Source organism: Sorex fumeus, unplaced genomic scaffold (genome assembly GCF_029834395.1).
Source record: "Sorex fumeus unplaced genomic scaffold, SorFum_2.1 ptg000029l, whole genome shotgun sequence".
Lineage (NCBI taxonomy): Eukaryota > Metazoa > Chordata > Mammalia > Eulipotyphla > Soricidae > Sorex > Sorex fumeus.
In genome coordinates this window covers 2,151,083-2,167,211 of record NW_026606086.1, presented here as the reverse complement: position 1 = coordinate 2,167,211, position 16,129 = coordinate 2,151,083, and the positions used below count along the sequence as shown (strand labels likewise).

Sequence of the window (16,129 nt, the reverse complement as noted above, 5' to 3'; positions counted from 1 at the left end):
AAAGAAATTTTATGAATCAAAAGAATTGGGGGGAGGAGCAGAGCAATAGGTAAGGTGCTTGCCTGGCACATAGCAGTCCTGAGTTCAATCCCCGGCACCCCATGGGGCCCCCTGAGCACCAATAGGAGTGATTCCTAAGTGCAGAACCAGGAGTAACCCCTAGGCATCACCAGGTGTGGCCCAAAAAGCAAACCAAAATAAATAAATATTAAATTAAATTAATTAAACTAAATGGAAAGTTTTAGGGGGCAAGAGAGATGCTCAGGGGTTAAGGTCCCTGCCTTGTTGGGGCTGGAGCAATAGCACGGGGGGGAGGGCGTTTGCCTTGTGTGCAACCAAGCCGGTTCAATTCCCAGCATCCCACATGGTCCCCTGAGCACTGTCAGGAGTGTTTCTTGAGTGCAGAGCCAGGAGTGACCCCTGAGCATTGCTGGGTGTGACCCAAAAAGCAAGAAAAAAAAGAAACAACAACAAAGGCACCTGCCTTGCACGCGGCCGACCCGGATTCCATCCCTGGCACCAGAGTGGTCCCCAAGCACCATATGTGGTCGCAATAAAAGCGGGCACAGATGCTTATGAAAGGACAAGCAGAAATCCAGCTCTTTGTAAGAAAAGGACCTTAAGGCCACCGTCCCTCTCCTGTGTGAGGCCCCTGCCAGGCTCTGAAGACTTTCTAGGGTCTTCTTGGGATTTTATAGACGTACTTTCTCCTGCATTGGGAACCTCTGAAAGCACTTATAGAAAAATACCCTGGGGAGTGTCAGCACAGCAGGCAGGGCGCTTGCCTTGCACCTTCCAAACCGGGTTCAACCCCCGACACCCCACGGGGTCTCCCAAGTCCCACCAGAGGAGACTTGGGAGTCAGGAGCCAGGAGCAAGTCCTGGACACAACCAGAAGTGGCCCAAATTGCAACCCCCCCCCAAAAAAAAAGGAAATGCCTCTCTCTGAACCAGAGGGGAACTTACGTGCATACTCAGACCAAAATGAGCTGCACTACCGCCAAACCTATGAAAAATTTCAAGAATCTTCTAGAACCTCCAAGAGCCCCAACCATTTACGAGACCCTTCAATGTGATGGTCAAAAAAAAAAAAAAGAGCAGTTTCTCAGGGCTGGAAAGACAGTACAGTGGGGAGGGAATCTGCTCTACGTGCAGCCGACCCGAGTTCATTCCCAGCACCCCAGAGGGCCTCCAAGCAGCAACAGGAGTGAGTCCTGAGTGCAGAGCCAGGAGTAACCCCTGAGCATCGCTGGGTGTGACCCCAGAGAAACAAAAAAAGTAGAAAGAGCAGTTTCTGTGGCTGGAGTGATGGTACTGAGGGCAGAGCATTGACCTGGCACTGCATATGGTCCCAAAGCCCTTTGGTATGACCCTTGAGCACAGAGCAAGGAGCCACCCCTGAGCAGAGTGTGGCCCGACCCCCTGCCCCCATAAGCTACATCCCCTGGAGTCCTACAAGGGGCAGGTTCTGAGGACACAGCCAGGTCCAGCAAAGGCCCCTTCCGGTCCTCGAAGGCTCTGCGCTGCCTCCCCTGCATCCAGAGGCTAACCAGCCCACTCACATCTCCGTCTGACCTAGCTGCACGCTGACACCATGCAAGAGACAAATTCTTGGTTTGTCTTTGGGGCCACATACGGCAGTGCTCAGGGGTTACTCCTGGCGGTGCTCAGGGGACCGTCTGGGGTGCGGGGGTCACACCCGGCTGGCTGCGTACAAGGCAGGTGCCATCCTGGCTGTGCTATTGCTGGGTCAGAGACTTTTTTCTTCTGTTCTGAATAAGCTTGCTGGAGTCTGATGATCAGGAATGTCCTGGCTAATCTTAGAGGCGCTGGTGCTGGCTGGATCTTGGGGTCACGCCCCACACCTCAGTCCTTGACTCCAGGGGTCCCTGCTCCTGGGAATCTGAATCCTAAACCCAATCCCCAGCGGGTGAAAGTCTTTTCTGCATGAGGCCTTTTTTTTGCGCCCATGTTTTGGGGGAGCCACACCTGGTGGTGCTGAGAGCTCCCTCTGGGTGATGCTCAGGAGTCTCTGGGCCCGAGGATTTTGGGGATTGGGCCCCCCAAAACCTGCTGCTCCACCCCTCTGCCCTGATCCTTCCAGTCACTGCTTCTGCTGAGCACCCGGGTCTGGGCCGGCTGCAGCCCCACCTGCTCTCATCTGGGCACCTTCCAAGCCCACCTTCCCTCGGGGTGCAGGGTTCTCTGGGGCGAGGGACCCCCTGGCCCCCACCTCTGACCTCCCTGGGCCCTGCAGGGAGCCTGACCCAAATACTAAGGGGGTGCCAGGGCAGAGCCCGTGGGGGGGGGCGCTGGGCTAAAGCACCTCAAGGGTGGGGAGATGGCCAGGGCCTGCTAAGGGGCCATGGGTGGGGACCAGGACCCCGGGTGACAATCCGCTTCCATCTGTTCCTGGGTTAGCCAGCGGCCCAGGAGGAGGCGAAAAGCAGGGCTGGGGGTGGGAACAGCGACCTGTTTGCAGACGCGGTGACACTGGGCGGGGGGAGGGGTGCTGGGGGGGGCAACCAGGGGCCCGGCAGGGCGGGCGCCCTCACACAACCGAGGAGACGGGCACCATGCGAGGAGGGGAGGGCTGGGGGTTCGCGGGCGGGGGGGGGCGCCGGGAGCGGGTCGTCGGGGGTGGGGTCGGATGGGAGGGGAGCGGCCCGGGGAGGGGAGGGGAGGGGAGGGGAGAGGAGGGGAGGGGTCGGCGCAGCCCTGGAGGCCGGGCCGGCAGTGCAGGGGGCGGTGGTCGCTGCAGGTGCAGCCGAGGGGGGCGCAAACGGGACGCGGGGAGCTGGGGGGGCGCAGACGGGGCGCGGGGGGACCTCCGGGGGGGGGTCTCAGACCGGTTGCGGGGGGCTCCGGGGGTGAGCAAACGGGGCGCAGGGAGCTCCGGGAGGGGCGCAGACGGGGCGCGGGGGGCTCCGGGCATCCCCCCGACTGCGCGTGGGCTGCGCGCCCCCCGGAGCCCATCGGAGCCCCCCGGGCCGCAGGCAGGTGCGGGGAGGGCGGGGGCTGCAGGGGCGGGAGCGGCCAGCGCCCCCCCGCTGCAGACACCCCCTGGTCAGCGCCTCCCGCTGCAGACACCCCCTGGTCAGCGCCCCCCGCTGCGGACACCCCCTGGTCAGCGCTCCCCGCTGCGGACACCCCCTGGTCAGCGCCCCCCGCTGCGGACAACCCTGCCCGCGCCGTCCGCGGCCTCCCGCGGCCGTACGGACCCCACGGGCCTGGCCGCCGTCCGGGCTCACCTGGTCTCGCCGCCGGGCAGGGCGGCCGCGAACTCGAGCCCGGCGGGTCCGGCCGCCCCGCGCCGCCGCCGCAGTGGGTGAGGGGCCGCCCGCGACCCTTCCGGCCCGGCCCGCCGCAGCCGCCGCCGCCGCCGCCGCGCCCCGCCTGACCGACCCGCGCGCCGGCCAATCAGGGCGCGGGAAACCCCGCGGGCTCGGCCAATCGCTGCGGGGCCGAGCCGCGGGCGGGCCGCGGGGCGGGCCGAGGGGCGGAGAAGTGGGCGGGGACCTGGGGGCCACGGCGCGGCCGGGGCGGGGCTGATCGAGGGGCGGGGCTAGGCCTGGGCGGTACCGCGGGCTCGGGCGCGGGGAGCGGGGTGAGCACTGGGCCCGCCCGGGCTGGGCGAGCGGGCTGAGCACAGGGCCCCTCCCCACCCCCCGGGCTGGGCGAGCTGGTTGAGCACAGGGCCCCCTCCAACCCGGACCTAGCGGGGCTCGGCCGGTCCCGACCTGGGTTCCGTTCCTGCAGGGCGGGCGGTGGTTCCGACCCGCAGGCGCTTACCGAGCTGACAGGCCGCGGGCTGGGGCCGCCAAGGAGGCGTGGGCCGGGCCGGCGCTCAGACTCTGGGGACTGGGGGTGGGGGGTGAGGACGAGGACAGAGGTGGCCCTGGGCTCTGCCTCCTGCCCCGTGAGGGGCACAGGGGCGCGGCAGGGGTCAGGGGCGGGGAGGGGCGCCAGTCTGCAGAGGGGTCTGCAGCGGGGCCTGCATGGAGACAGGAGGGCACCGGAGCGAGGCTCGAACCCCGGCCCTGAGCGAACTCTGCAGTTCTGCCTGGGGTTGCGTGAAGGACCGAGGCCTGTGCATGTGTGTGTGCATGTGCGTGTGTATGCATGTGCATGTGCTTGTGCATGTGTGTGTGGTTTCCCCAGGATCTCCTGGGAAGGCTCCAAATTCTGGGACTAGAGTAAGCTCCTAAGATGGGAGTCATGAAGAGAAGCAAGTGACACGGAGAGTGGTGATGGGACCTGGGGGTGACTCAGAGAAGACTGGGGCCACGCCTCAAAAATTAATGGGTAGGGGCTGGAATGATAGTACAGCAGGGAGGGCATTTGCCTTGCATGCCGGCGACCTGAGTTCAATCCCCAGAATCCCATAAGGTCTCCCGAACACCGCCAGGAGTAATTCCTGAGTGCAGAGCCAGGAGTAACCCCTGTGCATCGCTGGGTGTGACCCAAAAAGGAAAAAAAAATTGATGGGTAAGGTAAAGATCCTGCAATCGTCCCTGCCCCCACAGAATATCTTGGCCACCAGAGGTTGTATTTTGTATGGGGGACAGATTTGGATCACACCTGGCAGTACTCAAGACTTACTCCTGGATTTGTGCTCAGGGATCATCTTTGTGGGGTTTGGGGCACCATATGAGATGCCCAGGACTAAACCTGGAGTCAGCCACGTGTGCAGCAACACCTGACCTGTCGTGTTAGGGCACGACCCTGTGCTTCACCCCAGGTTTGAGGGCAACCTCTCTAGATTCAGACACTGCGTTAAGGCTAGGGGTGTTGGTTTAGAAATTATGGGAACATTATCCTCAGAGCTTGAGAGGATGCACAACTTTTGGGTGGAAGCCAACAAATGATAAGAAAGATCTTGGGGGGGCAGAGAGAGAGAGTCCAGGGCTTAAGGCTCGAGGGGTCACCCCACACCCATGAAAATTCTGGCCAGACAAGGACAGGACTGACAGCCGAGCAGACCTATTAGATGGGGAAGCCTTGGAGCAGGCAATGCACCTGCCGAGTCTGGAAAGTGGGGTCACACCAGGAAAGGTCACTGCACCCACAAGCACCCCAGTGCTCTTGCTCAGCAAGTCACAAGTCACCGTTTCTCGTGGGATGGTGTGGGGGGCGCTGGAGACTTAGAACTGAAAGGACAGGCCCAGCTCTCTGCAACATGCCCTCCAGGTTCATTCCAAATGCGTTTTCCCTTGGTGAGCTAGAACTTGGTTTTGGTCCTTTTTTTTTTCTTTCAGTTTTTATATAATTTTATAGTTGCCAATAATAAAAACAGAATGTTCAGCTGTATCACCACATTTAAAATTTTAGAATTCCTGCAGTGACATCTCATACTCTACACCACTGATGTACCCAAACCAGGACTTAATGGCTCCAGGGTTAAATATCACTATCTTCACACACTTTCTCTAAGGAAACTTTTTTAGATCATTTCTAGGGGATTATTCATAACAAGCAATACAGAATGAATTATTTATGTCTTGCTTTGGGGGCAGGCTTTGAGGGTTGGGGTGGAAACATTCGAAATATGGTAGTGGGAAAGTGTAATAGTGGTGGGATTCATGTTGGAATATTAAATGTAATAAATTATTGTGAACTTTATAAAAAATAAAATTAAAAAATAAAAACGGGAGGGGAGAATGCTTGGAGATAGTACAGAAAATTCTGGCATTTATAGGGTGTGCTGAAGCATGACCAGGAGTGATCCCTGAGCACAGAGCTAGGAGGAATTCCTGAGCACCGCTGAGGTGTTGTCCAAACCAGCATCCCACCAAAACAATACCCTTGGGCTTTCAGGCTGGGAAATGGCTCAGTGGGTTGGAATACAGGCATGAGTGTGATCACCCTAAATACACAACACCAACACACCAGCTCCACTGTGGGGCAGCACTGCACCTCCCCAAACAGAGCAGCCTCTCCACTGCAGGCGGAGACTCCCAGAGGGCCTCTGACCTGTGCACCATTAGCCAGGCTCTGCACCAAATGACAATTACAAAGTGGGATTTTTTTTTTTCCACTTGAAACATTGCAACCGTTGGTTTGTTCTAAAACCAGGCTTAGAGAGTGAGTAAAGCATTTGCCTGCAACAGACACCACCCGAGTCTGAGTTTCTGCTAGTTACTCCCTAGCGCCTTCAGGGGTGGTCCAGGGGTGCTCCTGAGCACGAGTCAGGAGTAGCTCCCCATCACACCGGGGGCATTCCTGACAGCTAGGAATAGCTCCCAATCACCACTAGGGGGCGCTGTTGAACACACACCAGGAATCAGTCCTGAGTATCACTAAGGCACTCCCCTGAGTACCACCAGGGAACATATCTGCGCAGAGAGCCAGAGAGACAGGAGGGACCGATTACCACCAGGGGAGTAACCTGAGCACCCCCCAGGAGAAAGGCCCAGAGAAAGCTATGAATACGGGGCAGGGGGAGGGGCCAACTCCAGAGCACGGAGCAAGGAGTAGCCCTTGATACGATAGGGGTCACTGGGCAGAGAGCAGGAATAGCACCCCAGCACGTGGTCCAGAGTGAGACCTATGTATGCGTCTCTATGCAGACCTAAGTATCTGTGAGTATGAGTGAAATGGATTCACTCTGGGCAAAAGTCCAAAGGACACTGAACCTCTGACAAAGCTCAGCATCCTGGGGCCAGAGAGACAGGACAGGAACCAAGGTCTATACAATTTATACACACTCAGTCTGGGTTCAATCCCCTCAGCACCAGCAGGACTGATCCCTGGGCACAGAGCCTGGAATAGCCTCTGGGCAATGCTGAGTGGACTCTGAATCCTCCCCTTTCTCCCAAAAATTGGGTCAGTAGTTTCCACAGTCCAGACTGGGGAGGAGTGATTCAGACATTGGGGTTTGGGGGAAGCAGATGCACTTAGGTTATCAGTGATGATCCTGGCGGGTCTGAGTGATACAGGCGGTGCACTTGCCTTGCACACAGCTGCCCTGGTTTATCCCTGGCATCCCATAGGGTGCATTCAAGCCCTGGCTCACACGCTGCTCTATCTCTCCAGTCCCACCACCCCGGTTTACAGCAAACCAGAGGTCAGAATATCTGGTGGAGAGGCTGGAGCAATAGTACAGTGGGGAGGGCATTTGCCTGGCACGTGGCTAATCACGGTTCGATCCCCAGAATCTCACAGGATCCCCCAAGCACCTCCAGGAGTAATTCCTGAGTGCAGAGCCAGGAGTGAGTCCTGAACATCACAGGATGTGCCCCCCCCATAAGTACCAAAAAAAAAAAGAATATCATATCATTGGTGGAAGGCACCAGTGCCGAGTGACCCCCTCGTACTTCCTCGGTGAGATCTAATGGGGACCCTCAAAGTTAACCCCTCCATACAAACTGGAAATAGACAAAAACTCAAACACACAAGACCCCCAACTAAATAAAAGTATAGAGTCTTTATTATTTTAAAATTGCATAGTAGTAGGTGCTGCTTTTCAGTAGAGGGCCTGGGAACCCCACTGGGAACAATCTCAACTGGGTGCTTCCACAGCTGTTTTCCTCATGGGCAAGAGGTAGGGACCAAATCATCAAAACATATCCGCTGTCTGGGTAACGAGGATGCGGGAAGGAACCGTGATCTGAGGGGTAGTGGGACAGTGGGAAAGAACCACAGTCTGATCTAAAAGAGGAGATGCGAAAAGTGAAGAGATTTCCACCAAGATGAAATCTTTGAAGGCGCTGGAATTTCCCAGAGAACTTTCTGAAGAAGCATCCTTCACCATCATGGTCAGGACCAGCTAGGGGTGAAAGGGAAGGGAGCAGATGGTGGTTGTGGGGGTCTAAGGGGCTGGAATTGTGCTCAGGTCTGAGATGAATCAATGCCCCGTTTGCACGCCCGAACACCAGCTGATCAGAGGGTGCATTATCTGGGCCACAGAGAGCCATATAATAGAAAAATAACTTAAAGGCTATACATTTGTCCTAATAAATATTCTGTCTTTCAAAATGAACCCATGTTGGTTTCCAAAAAGCCTCACAGGGGCCGGAGCGGTAGTACAGCAGGTAAAGTACCAGTCCGGCATGCAGGTGACCTGGGTTCCATCCCCGACACCATATAAGTCAGGAATGATACATGAGTGCAGATCCAGGAGGGAACCCTGGGTGTGGCCCCAAAACCAAAATCCCAAAACAGGACAAACAAAAGACAGAAAGGGTTCACAGTTGCTCCGAGAGGGACTTGTTGGCTTTCTGTATTGCACAGTAGTGGGAAGAGGGAACAAAACAAAACAAAACAAAACAAAACAAAACAAAAAGTCAGCTCTGGTCCCCAGGTGTAAACAGTGACTCCCTTTCTCCTGGCCACGCGGGAGAAACAGTTTCTGCTGTAAGCAAAGCACTTGGGCTGCAAGGCACAAGCGGCTGAGGCGAAGCTTGATCAGGCACCCGGTGGGCGAATGATCCCGCTGCTCCGGGTCCTCACTCCACTGTGACAGACTTGGCCAGATTCCTGGGGAAGTCCACCTGCAGAGAGAGGGGGCATCAGCTCCAGGTGCCTCGGACGGAAGCTCCTGGCAGCAAAAAGAGCACTGGGGGTGGAGCAAAAGGTCGAACTGTCCAGTGGGAACTGTGTCTGCCCCACACGGCTGACCCCGCTCCATCCCTGACATCCCATCTGGTCTCCAAGCACCACCTGCTGTGGCCCCAAACAAATGACAACAGAAAATCAGACAGTCTCGTCATTCTCGGTCCTGGAACTCCACCCTGGTTATTTCACACAATCTACGACTGTGGACACGCACCCCCCTCTCAAGGTCCCCTAGTTTTTGTGTTTTTTTTTCTGTTTCGGGGACCAGAGTGGTCACCAAATCAAAGTGCCACACCTAAGGAATAAGACATTGAATTTGCTCATTAACACAGCCTCTGGGAGATGAGCTCATTTAGGTAAAACAGTCCCTTGTGGGTTGCTAAGGGGTTATTTGTTGCAGACATAGGAAAACTTAAACTTCAGAAAAGTTATCTTAAAGAAAGTGATTTATCCTGGGGCCAGAGTGATAGCTCAGCAGGAGGGTGTTTGCGTTGCATATGAACGACCCAGGTTCGATCCCACCAGCCCGTATGGTCCCACGATCTTGCAAGGAGTGATCTCTGAGTGCAGACCCAGGAGTAAGCCCTGAGCATCGCCTGTGTGGTTCTGCAAAATTATTTATCTTTTAATATTTATACCTAGTAGGGATTTAGGAACAAAGAACTCTATGGGTAACACTTGCCCTCTTTGTTGGGTTTGATGAAATTACACATCTTGTGCGTGGGGCCACAGTAAGTAAGGCACTTTCCTTGCACACAGCCGACGTGGGTTCTAGCCTCAGCACCTCCAGGGCCCCTCGAACCCAGTCAGAAGAGACCCCGATGGCAGAGCCAGGAGTCAACCCTGGGTACCATCAGGGGTAATGGCCCAAAACAATAATTTTTAAGTTTCTGGCTTTGAGGTTTCAGGGGTTGAACTTGTGCATGCTCAGAGCATGCTGTGGTACCGGGACTGGGGCTGGGCTTGGCTCTGTGCAAGGAATGTCCCTGCCAGCCCCAAGGCGCAATCATAAAACAAGGCCTTTAATGTATTATTACTATGGGGTCCGCACTATGCAGGCTTGGGGGTGGCTGTGGGGTGCTGGGGATCAAACCCGGACCTTGTACATGGCTGGTGCTCTAGTCCTTGAGCCCCACTGTGATACGGTTTCCCGGACTTACGTCATAGCCTCGGAGAACGGCCAGGTGGAAAGAGAGGAGCTGCAGGGGAATCACGCTGAGGACACCCTGCAGGCAGTCCACCGTGCGCGGCAATTCGATGGTCCTGTAGGCGAACTTGGAGCTCTCCGTGTCGTCCCGGGAGCACAGGATGATGGGACGCCCCTGCCGGGGAGGGGACACACGTGGAGTGAGTTCGTGGGGAGGACACTGCAATGCCAACGACCACTAAAGCGCGGGGAGCCACCGGGGCCTTGAGGGTCAGTGTCTCGGTTCCAGTAGGTGGTCACACCCACCTCCCCCCCATTACCCTGTGTTCATTGGTGGCCCCTGGGACTTGCAGGGACGTGCTGGCTGCACTGCAGAAAACCACCACTAGGGGGGGCTGTGGCGAGGGCTGGAAAGACCAGAGCCTCGGAGCATGAGAGGGAACAGCCTTCAGGACTGAGGGAACAGGCAGTGCTAAGGATCAGAAGCAGGATGCAGATGGACATGCACGGAAGCACGGCACTGGGGCATCAGGGCCTGGAGAGCGGGCACGAGGGACCAGTCAAACTGCTGCTTTTTTTTGTTTTTCAGACCAGACCAGTGTGTAGGGCATACGCCTGGTTCTGTGCTAAGGGGTCGCTCTGGGCAGGCTCGGGAGATCAGGCGGAGAACTGGAGGTCGAGCCCAGGTCAGGAGCATGCTGGGCACGCGCCCTACCTGCTCTACTATCTCTCCAGTACCCTAAGTTACTTAAGTTTTTGTTCTGTTTCTTTGTTTTTGTTTTGGGTCACACCTGGCAGCTGCTCAGGGCTGACTCCTGCTCGGTGCTCAGGACTGACTCTCAGCTCTGTGCTCAGGGCTGACTCCTGGCTCTGTGCTCAGGGCTGACTCCTGGCTCTGCTCAGGGTCACTCATGGCTGTACTCAGGGGTCACTCCTGGCTCTGCTCAGGGTCACTCCTGGCTCTGTGCTCAGGGTCACTCCTGGCTCTGCTCAGGGTCACTCCTGGCTCTATGCTCAGGGTCACTCCTGGTTCTGTGCTCAGGGGTTATTCCTGGCAGGCTCAGCGGACACTGTGGGGTGCTGGGGATCAAACCCGGGTTGGCCATGTGCAAGGCAAACACTATCCACAGTACGATCACTCTGCCCTACCCCGAAGCTTTTGGGAAAAGAAATAAAGCAAGGATTTGGCTTAGGGACCACGCCAGATTGTCCTCAGTTACTCCTGGCCTGAGTTTCACTCCTGGTGGAGCTGACGGTTCACGGGCCAAGACTGTGTGGTCCAGCCCTCTGACCGATGCATCCTCCAGCCTGAAGTTCTGTCTGCTAGCCTTAGCGTCCTGAGGAGCCAGGCTGGGTCCAAGCAGGCTCAGATGAATCCCCCTCTTCACCCCACGGAGCAGGATGGCTGCTTGGCAGCACTGGAGTTAGGGTCACAGCCTCACGCATGCAGGGGACCTTCCTCCACACCCTGCAGATCATCAGGATCACCTCTGGGCTTGCAGAAGCGCCGAGGGGGGCACTCATGGTTCTGTGTAGGTTGGACTACGGACTCTAAATCACGGAACCACCACCTAGCCCCTCCGGCTGGATCCTGAACTGCACGATGGGACCTGTTGCCTTGGCGCATGTGGTCTCACCAGGACTTGGACTCAGGATCTCACGTTGGCCGGTGCTTTAGCCATTGAGTCATCTCAGGGAATGGGGCTACAATGCAGCTTATGACTCAATTTCCCTTCCCTGCCACTTCCTGCCTTGTCTCCGGATGGGACCGGAGAAGTCTTATCTCTGGCCTGCATATCATACGGATCTTTCTGTTTGTTTGGTTCTGGTTTTCAGCAGTGCTCAGGGCTGACTCCTGGCAGTGCTCAGGGATCACTCCCAGTGGGCTGGGAAGACCATATGGGGTGCCCACCGTCCTATATCTCTCTGCACCACCCCCCTGGCCCTATCTCTCCCCACACTGTCCTATCTCTTCCATCCCGTTTTCAGCATTTATGCTCATGGCTAAGAAATTGGACCTGAAAGTTTTCCCAGGTTTTAGAAACTCCAGTAAGTGACAAGCCTGAGTTGTAAAGATCCCCGAGAGGACCCAGTTGGGGCAACTGTGGCTGATCCCCTAAGATTTTCCTTGGCACCTTGGGGGGAACCACCAACCCAAGCAGGGGCAGCCCACCACAGAGCCAGCCCCCAGCCAAAAAAAAAGGCACGGGGACCCGGAGCTCTCCAGGTGAGTCTACAAAACTCGACCTAAGGCAGCGTGATTAGTGTCAGAACTGGAGGGAGAGAGTGACCCAGTTCTCCAGCCTGGATCAAGAGCACTTTCCCAAGGCGAAACAGAAGCACAGTGGGCAGGGCACTGGCCAGGTTCAGTCCCTGGCACCACAGACAGTCCCCTGTGCCCAGTCAGGAGTGAGCCCTGGGTGCAAAAGCAGAAAAAAGCCCTGAGCACCCTGAGCCCTGAGGTGTGACCCCAAGCAAAACCAACAGCTTCCAGCCAGGGGGCAGTGGGCCAGAGCAAGAGTCCCGGTGGGTCTGTCACGCGCATGGTGCACGCTCTAGGCTGTCGCAGGTGATCCTGTTCCTCAGCGGCAGGACCTTCACCGACCAGCCCAGCACGGGGCGGCCAAGTGGGACCTGCCCTGCCCTCACCTGGCGCGCCGTGATCTGCTGCAGGGCGTTCTGGCACTTGGCGAAGCAGGGGTCCTTCATGATGACCATGATCACAGGCATCTGCTTGTCGATGAGGGCCAGCGGCCCGTGCTTCAGCTCGCCGGCCAGGATCCCCTCCGAGTGCATGTAGGTGATCTCTTTGATTTTCTGGGGAGACGGCAACACGGGGTTGGGGGGAAGCTGAGCAGGGTAGGGAGTGGCCACTAGATCAACCCCACCCCTCGCCCCTCACTGGACAGAACGGGAGCTCCAATCAGTGATACTTGTCAGCTTCACTCTCCCACTCCATGCATGTACATATGTACGTGTGTGTTTGTGTGTGTGTGTGTGTGCGTGTGTGTGTGTGTGTGAGAGAGAGAGAGAGAAAGAGAGAGAGAAGAGAGAGAGAGAGAGAGAGAGAGAGAGAGAGAGAGAGAGAGAGAGAGACCCTCAATAGTGTCCCTAGCCCAGCCACACCCTGCACTGGCCTGTCACTTGCCCTCTGATTTTGGAGGGTCCCGATTCCACTCAGCCGCTGTTCACAAAACACATCTGCTGGCACCCCTCCCCTTCCTGGAATCTCTGTATTCAGCGTCTTGAGCAAACGTTTCCCAATCAGCCTGGTGGCCCAGGCAGCAGGGGGCCCGCCCTGAGGAACTACACTGGGGTCACTGACTGTGGCCAGTCGAGAAATCAAAGCTTCTTTCTTCCTGGCTTCCAGAGTCCCAAGACGAGACGAGCCCATCTCTCAGGGGCTGCACGGACGTGTCGGGGAAGCTGAAGAACATCCCTCCTCATGAGTCCACACCCCACATCTGGCCAGTGGCAAAGCTGAAAGGGAGCTGAGCCTGTACCCCCCGGGCCTTGCTAGTCTCTCACTTGGGGACCACACCTGACAGTACTCGGGGGCTATTCCTGGTTCTGTGCTCAGAGGACCCCACGTGGTGTCAGGGATGAAACGAAACGCCTTTGCTCCCCACCCGTCCTATTTCCCCAGCCCTCAGAGAATATATGATCTCTATGGAAGGGATGGAAACTAGAGTTTGACTCCTTGGCCCAAATCTCAGGTAAGAGGTCTCCAAAGTTCCCACGTTTCAGATGGGGTGACAGGGAAGGGGGGGCGACTGATGCCGCAGGGAAGATGGAGACTCAGAGGGGCCAGGGATGGTGGCTGAGACACTCCCTCGTTTACCTGGGCTTGGCTCTCTGGTCGATGATGGTAAAGAAATCCCAGACTGTCCTGCCTCCCTCACCAATGGCCCCACAGCCCAGGCGCAAGGCTCCATAATTTCCTCTTAATTAGCTGAAGGCAACCCTGGCTTAAAACAAGCAGATCCAGGGGACCGGACTGATACTACAGAGGTCGGGAGTCTGCCTCCCATGCAGCCAACCTGGGCTCGATTCTGATACTCCGTAGGGTCCCCTGAACCCTTCCAGGGGAAATTCCTGAGCACAGAGCCAGGAGAAAGCCCTGAGTACCACTGCGTGCGGCCCCCTAACCCAAAAATAAATCAATAAGTTTTAAAAACCAAGTAGATCCCTAAACTTGAAGTTTGGGGTAAGCGCAGGAACACCTCTCCACCCAACCTGGTGGCCAAACTCTAATAGGCCAGCTCCTTGCAGTCCCAGGAAAGAACCCGGGACCTGAGTTTGAATCTCCCACCCCGCTCTCCCTCTAAGCCAGAGGGCCCCAAGATGATCTGGCCCTATGGCTGCTTTCAGGGAAAAAAGAATTGTTCCACACCTCATGAAACTACCTTTTTAAAGCAAAGGAACAGAAGAAGGCTGGGGAAATAGGATCGCAGGGAAAGTCCTTGGACTTGCACACAACTGACTTTAGTTCTACCCTGGAACCGCATCGGGTCCCTTGAGCCCCACCAGGAGTGATCCCAGATCAGAGCCAGTGGGAGGCCCCAAGCACCACCAAGTGTGCCCCAAACTGAAAGAACAAGCAAAAAGCAAGCCCCTAAGTCTAGTGGGCGCCAGGGGGCAAAATGCTCACTTTGGCTAAGACCTTGAGCAAAACAATGCTTTTATTTAATTTTGGTTCTGGGGCCACACCAGGCAGTGCTCAGGGCTTCCTCCTGGCTCTGTGCTCTCCTTGCAGGCTCGAGGCTCGAGGACCCTGTGCAAGGCCAGGGACCGAACTCGGGTCAGACAATTGAAAAGTCAGTGCCCCCCACCTCTGTAGTATTTCTCTGGCTCCCCAAACTACCCTTTTGGGAGGATGACCCTGGGTGAAACACAGGCAATGTTGGACGGAGACGCACAGGGAGAGAGAGGGTCGCAGCCCCCTTCTCTGGGGACGGTCTCCCTGTTGCCCGGTGTGACACCTGCTCTCAAGCTTCACCTGGCGGTGAAAGGGCAGTGAGACCTGGAGATCCTTCTCCGTCCTCTCATCCCAGTGCCTCGGCGTCTCGGCTGGGGCATCTCCCGGGTCCACCCTCCACTGCCCTGCACGTAGGGGGGTGCTAGCGGGAGGGGGCCAGGGGCTCACCAGGGCTCCCTCCAGGCAGGTGGCATAGTTGTAGCCGCGGCCCATGACCAGGAGTGACCTCTGCGTGTACAGCTCCAGGGCCAGGTCATGAATCTTCTGGTCCAGTGCCAAGACTTCCTTGATAAGCTCTGGGGGCAGAGGAAGAGATCACCACGATCCAGTAAGGGCGAACCAGGGCCCTTGGCACCGGATTACTCCACTGTTTCAGTCACCTGCATTCACTAACACGGGCTGGAGAGATGTCCAGGGGCTTGCACAAGGCTGACCCTGGTCTGACCCCCAGCACTGCACATGGTCCCCAGGGCCCACCAGGTGAGATCCCTGACCAGAGCCAGAAGCCAGCCCAGAGCGCCACCTGGTGTGACTGAACCCACCAAAATTCATGCATTATAGCACTGTAGCACTCTCCTCCTGTTTTTCATCCATTTGCTCGAGTGGGCACCAGTAACATCTCCATTGTGAGACTTGTCATTACTGTTTTTGGCATACCGAATATGCCACAGGGAGCTTGCCAGGCTCTGCCGTACGGGCAGGATACTCTCGGTAGCTTGCCGGGCTCTCCGAGAGGGACAGAGGAATCAAACCCGGGTCGGCCGCATGCAAGGCAAGCGCCCTACCCACTATGCTATCACTCCAGCCCACCAAAATTCATAATCAAATTACTGTTACTGTGTTTGGCATGTTGAATACTCTCAATTGCTTGCCACGCTCTCTGAGAGGGGCGGAGGAATCGAACTTGGCTCGGCAAGGCTGGCTGCATGCAAGGCAAACACCCTACTGCTGTGCTATCACTCCAGTCCAATAATCAAATTAAAATTTTTTGAAAAGCAAGGGGCAGGAAAGGCAGTACAGGAGTTAAAAAACTGCTTGCCTTGCCTGTAGCTGAGGTAGCAGCAATCCTGGTTCAAGTCCCTCAGAACCACTGAGCACTCCAGGGTCACTCCTGAGCAGGGCCAGGAATGGCCAGTGAGCGCTGCCACACCTCATGGGACCCCAAAGCCAAACCCAAATCAAACCAGAACTGAATCACGTCAACGGGTTTCAGTTCATACCGGAGGGAAGAAAACTCGGGTGTGGGTGAGGGTCTGGCTTGGATAGAGGCTCGGAGTTTGTTTGGGGTTTGGTTTTGGTTTGTTTGTTATATGGGGGCCACAGAGGAGCACCCCAGCTGCAGCAGCTCAGCGCACATTGAACAGGCCGGGGCCAGGGCGGGGGCCAGCGCTGGGGCCAGCCCGGCAGGTCCTACTCCCCGGCACAGCCAGCTCTCACTCTCCCACCCA

The 16,129-nt window shown here is 56.7% G+C and overlaps 1 protein-coding gene across 1 annotated transcript in view; it reads right to left on the bottom strand.

Moving 5' to 3' along the window:
* Positions 1 to 7,413: 7,413 nt before the first annotated feature.
* Positions 7,414 to 16,129, bottom strand: part of GFPT2 (glutamine-fructose-6-phosphate transaminase 2) — a 39,270-nt gene continuing 30,554 nt past the window's right edge. Inside the window, exons 16-19 of the mRNA XM_056115572.1 lie at positions 14,850 to 14,977; positions 12,353 to 12,520; positions 9,717 to 9,878; positions 7,414 to 8,492 (exon numbers count right to left, since the gene is read on the bottom strand). Coding sequence (XP_055971547.1) covers positions 8,448 to 8,492; positions 9,717 to 9,878; positions 12,353 to 12,520; positions 14,850 to 14,977 — 503 coding nt within the window. The 3' untranslated portion in view covers positions 7,414 to 8,447. The remainder of the gene's footprint in view (positions 8,493 to 9,716; positions 9,879 to 12,352; positions 12,521 to 14,849; positions 14,978 to 16,129) is intronic.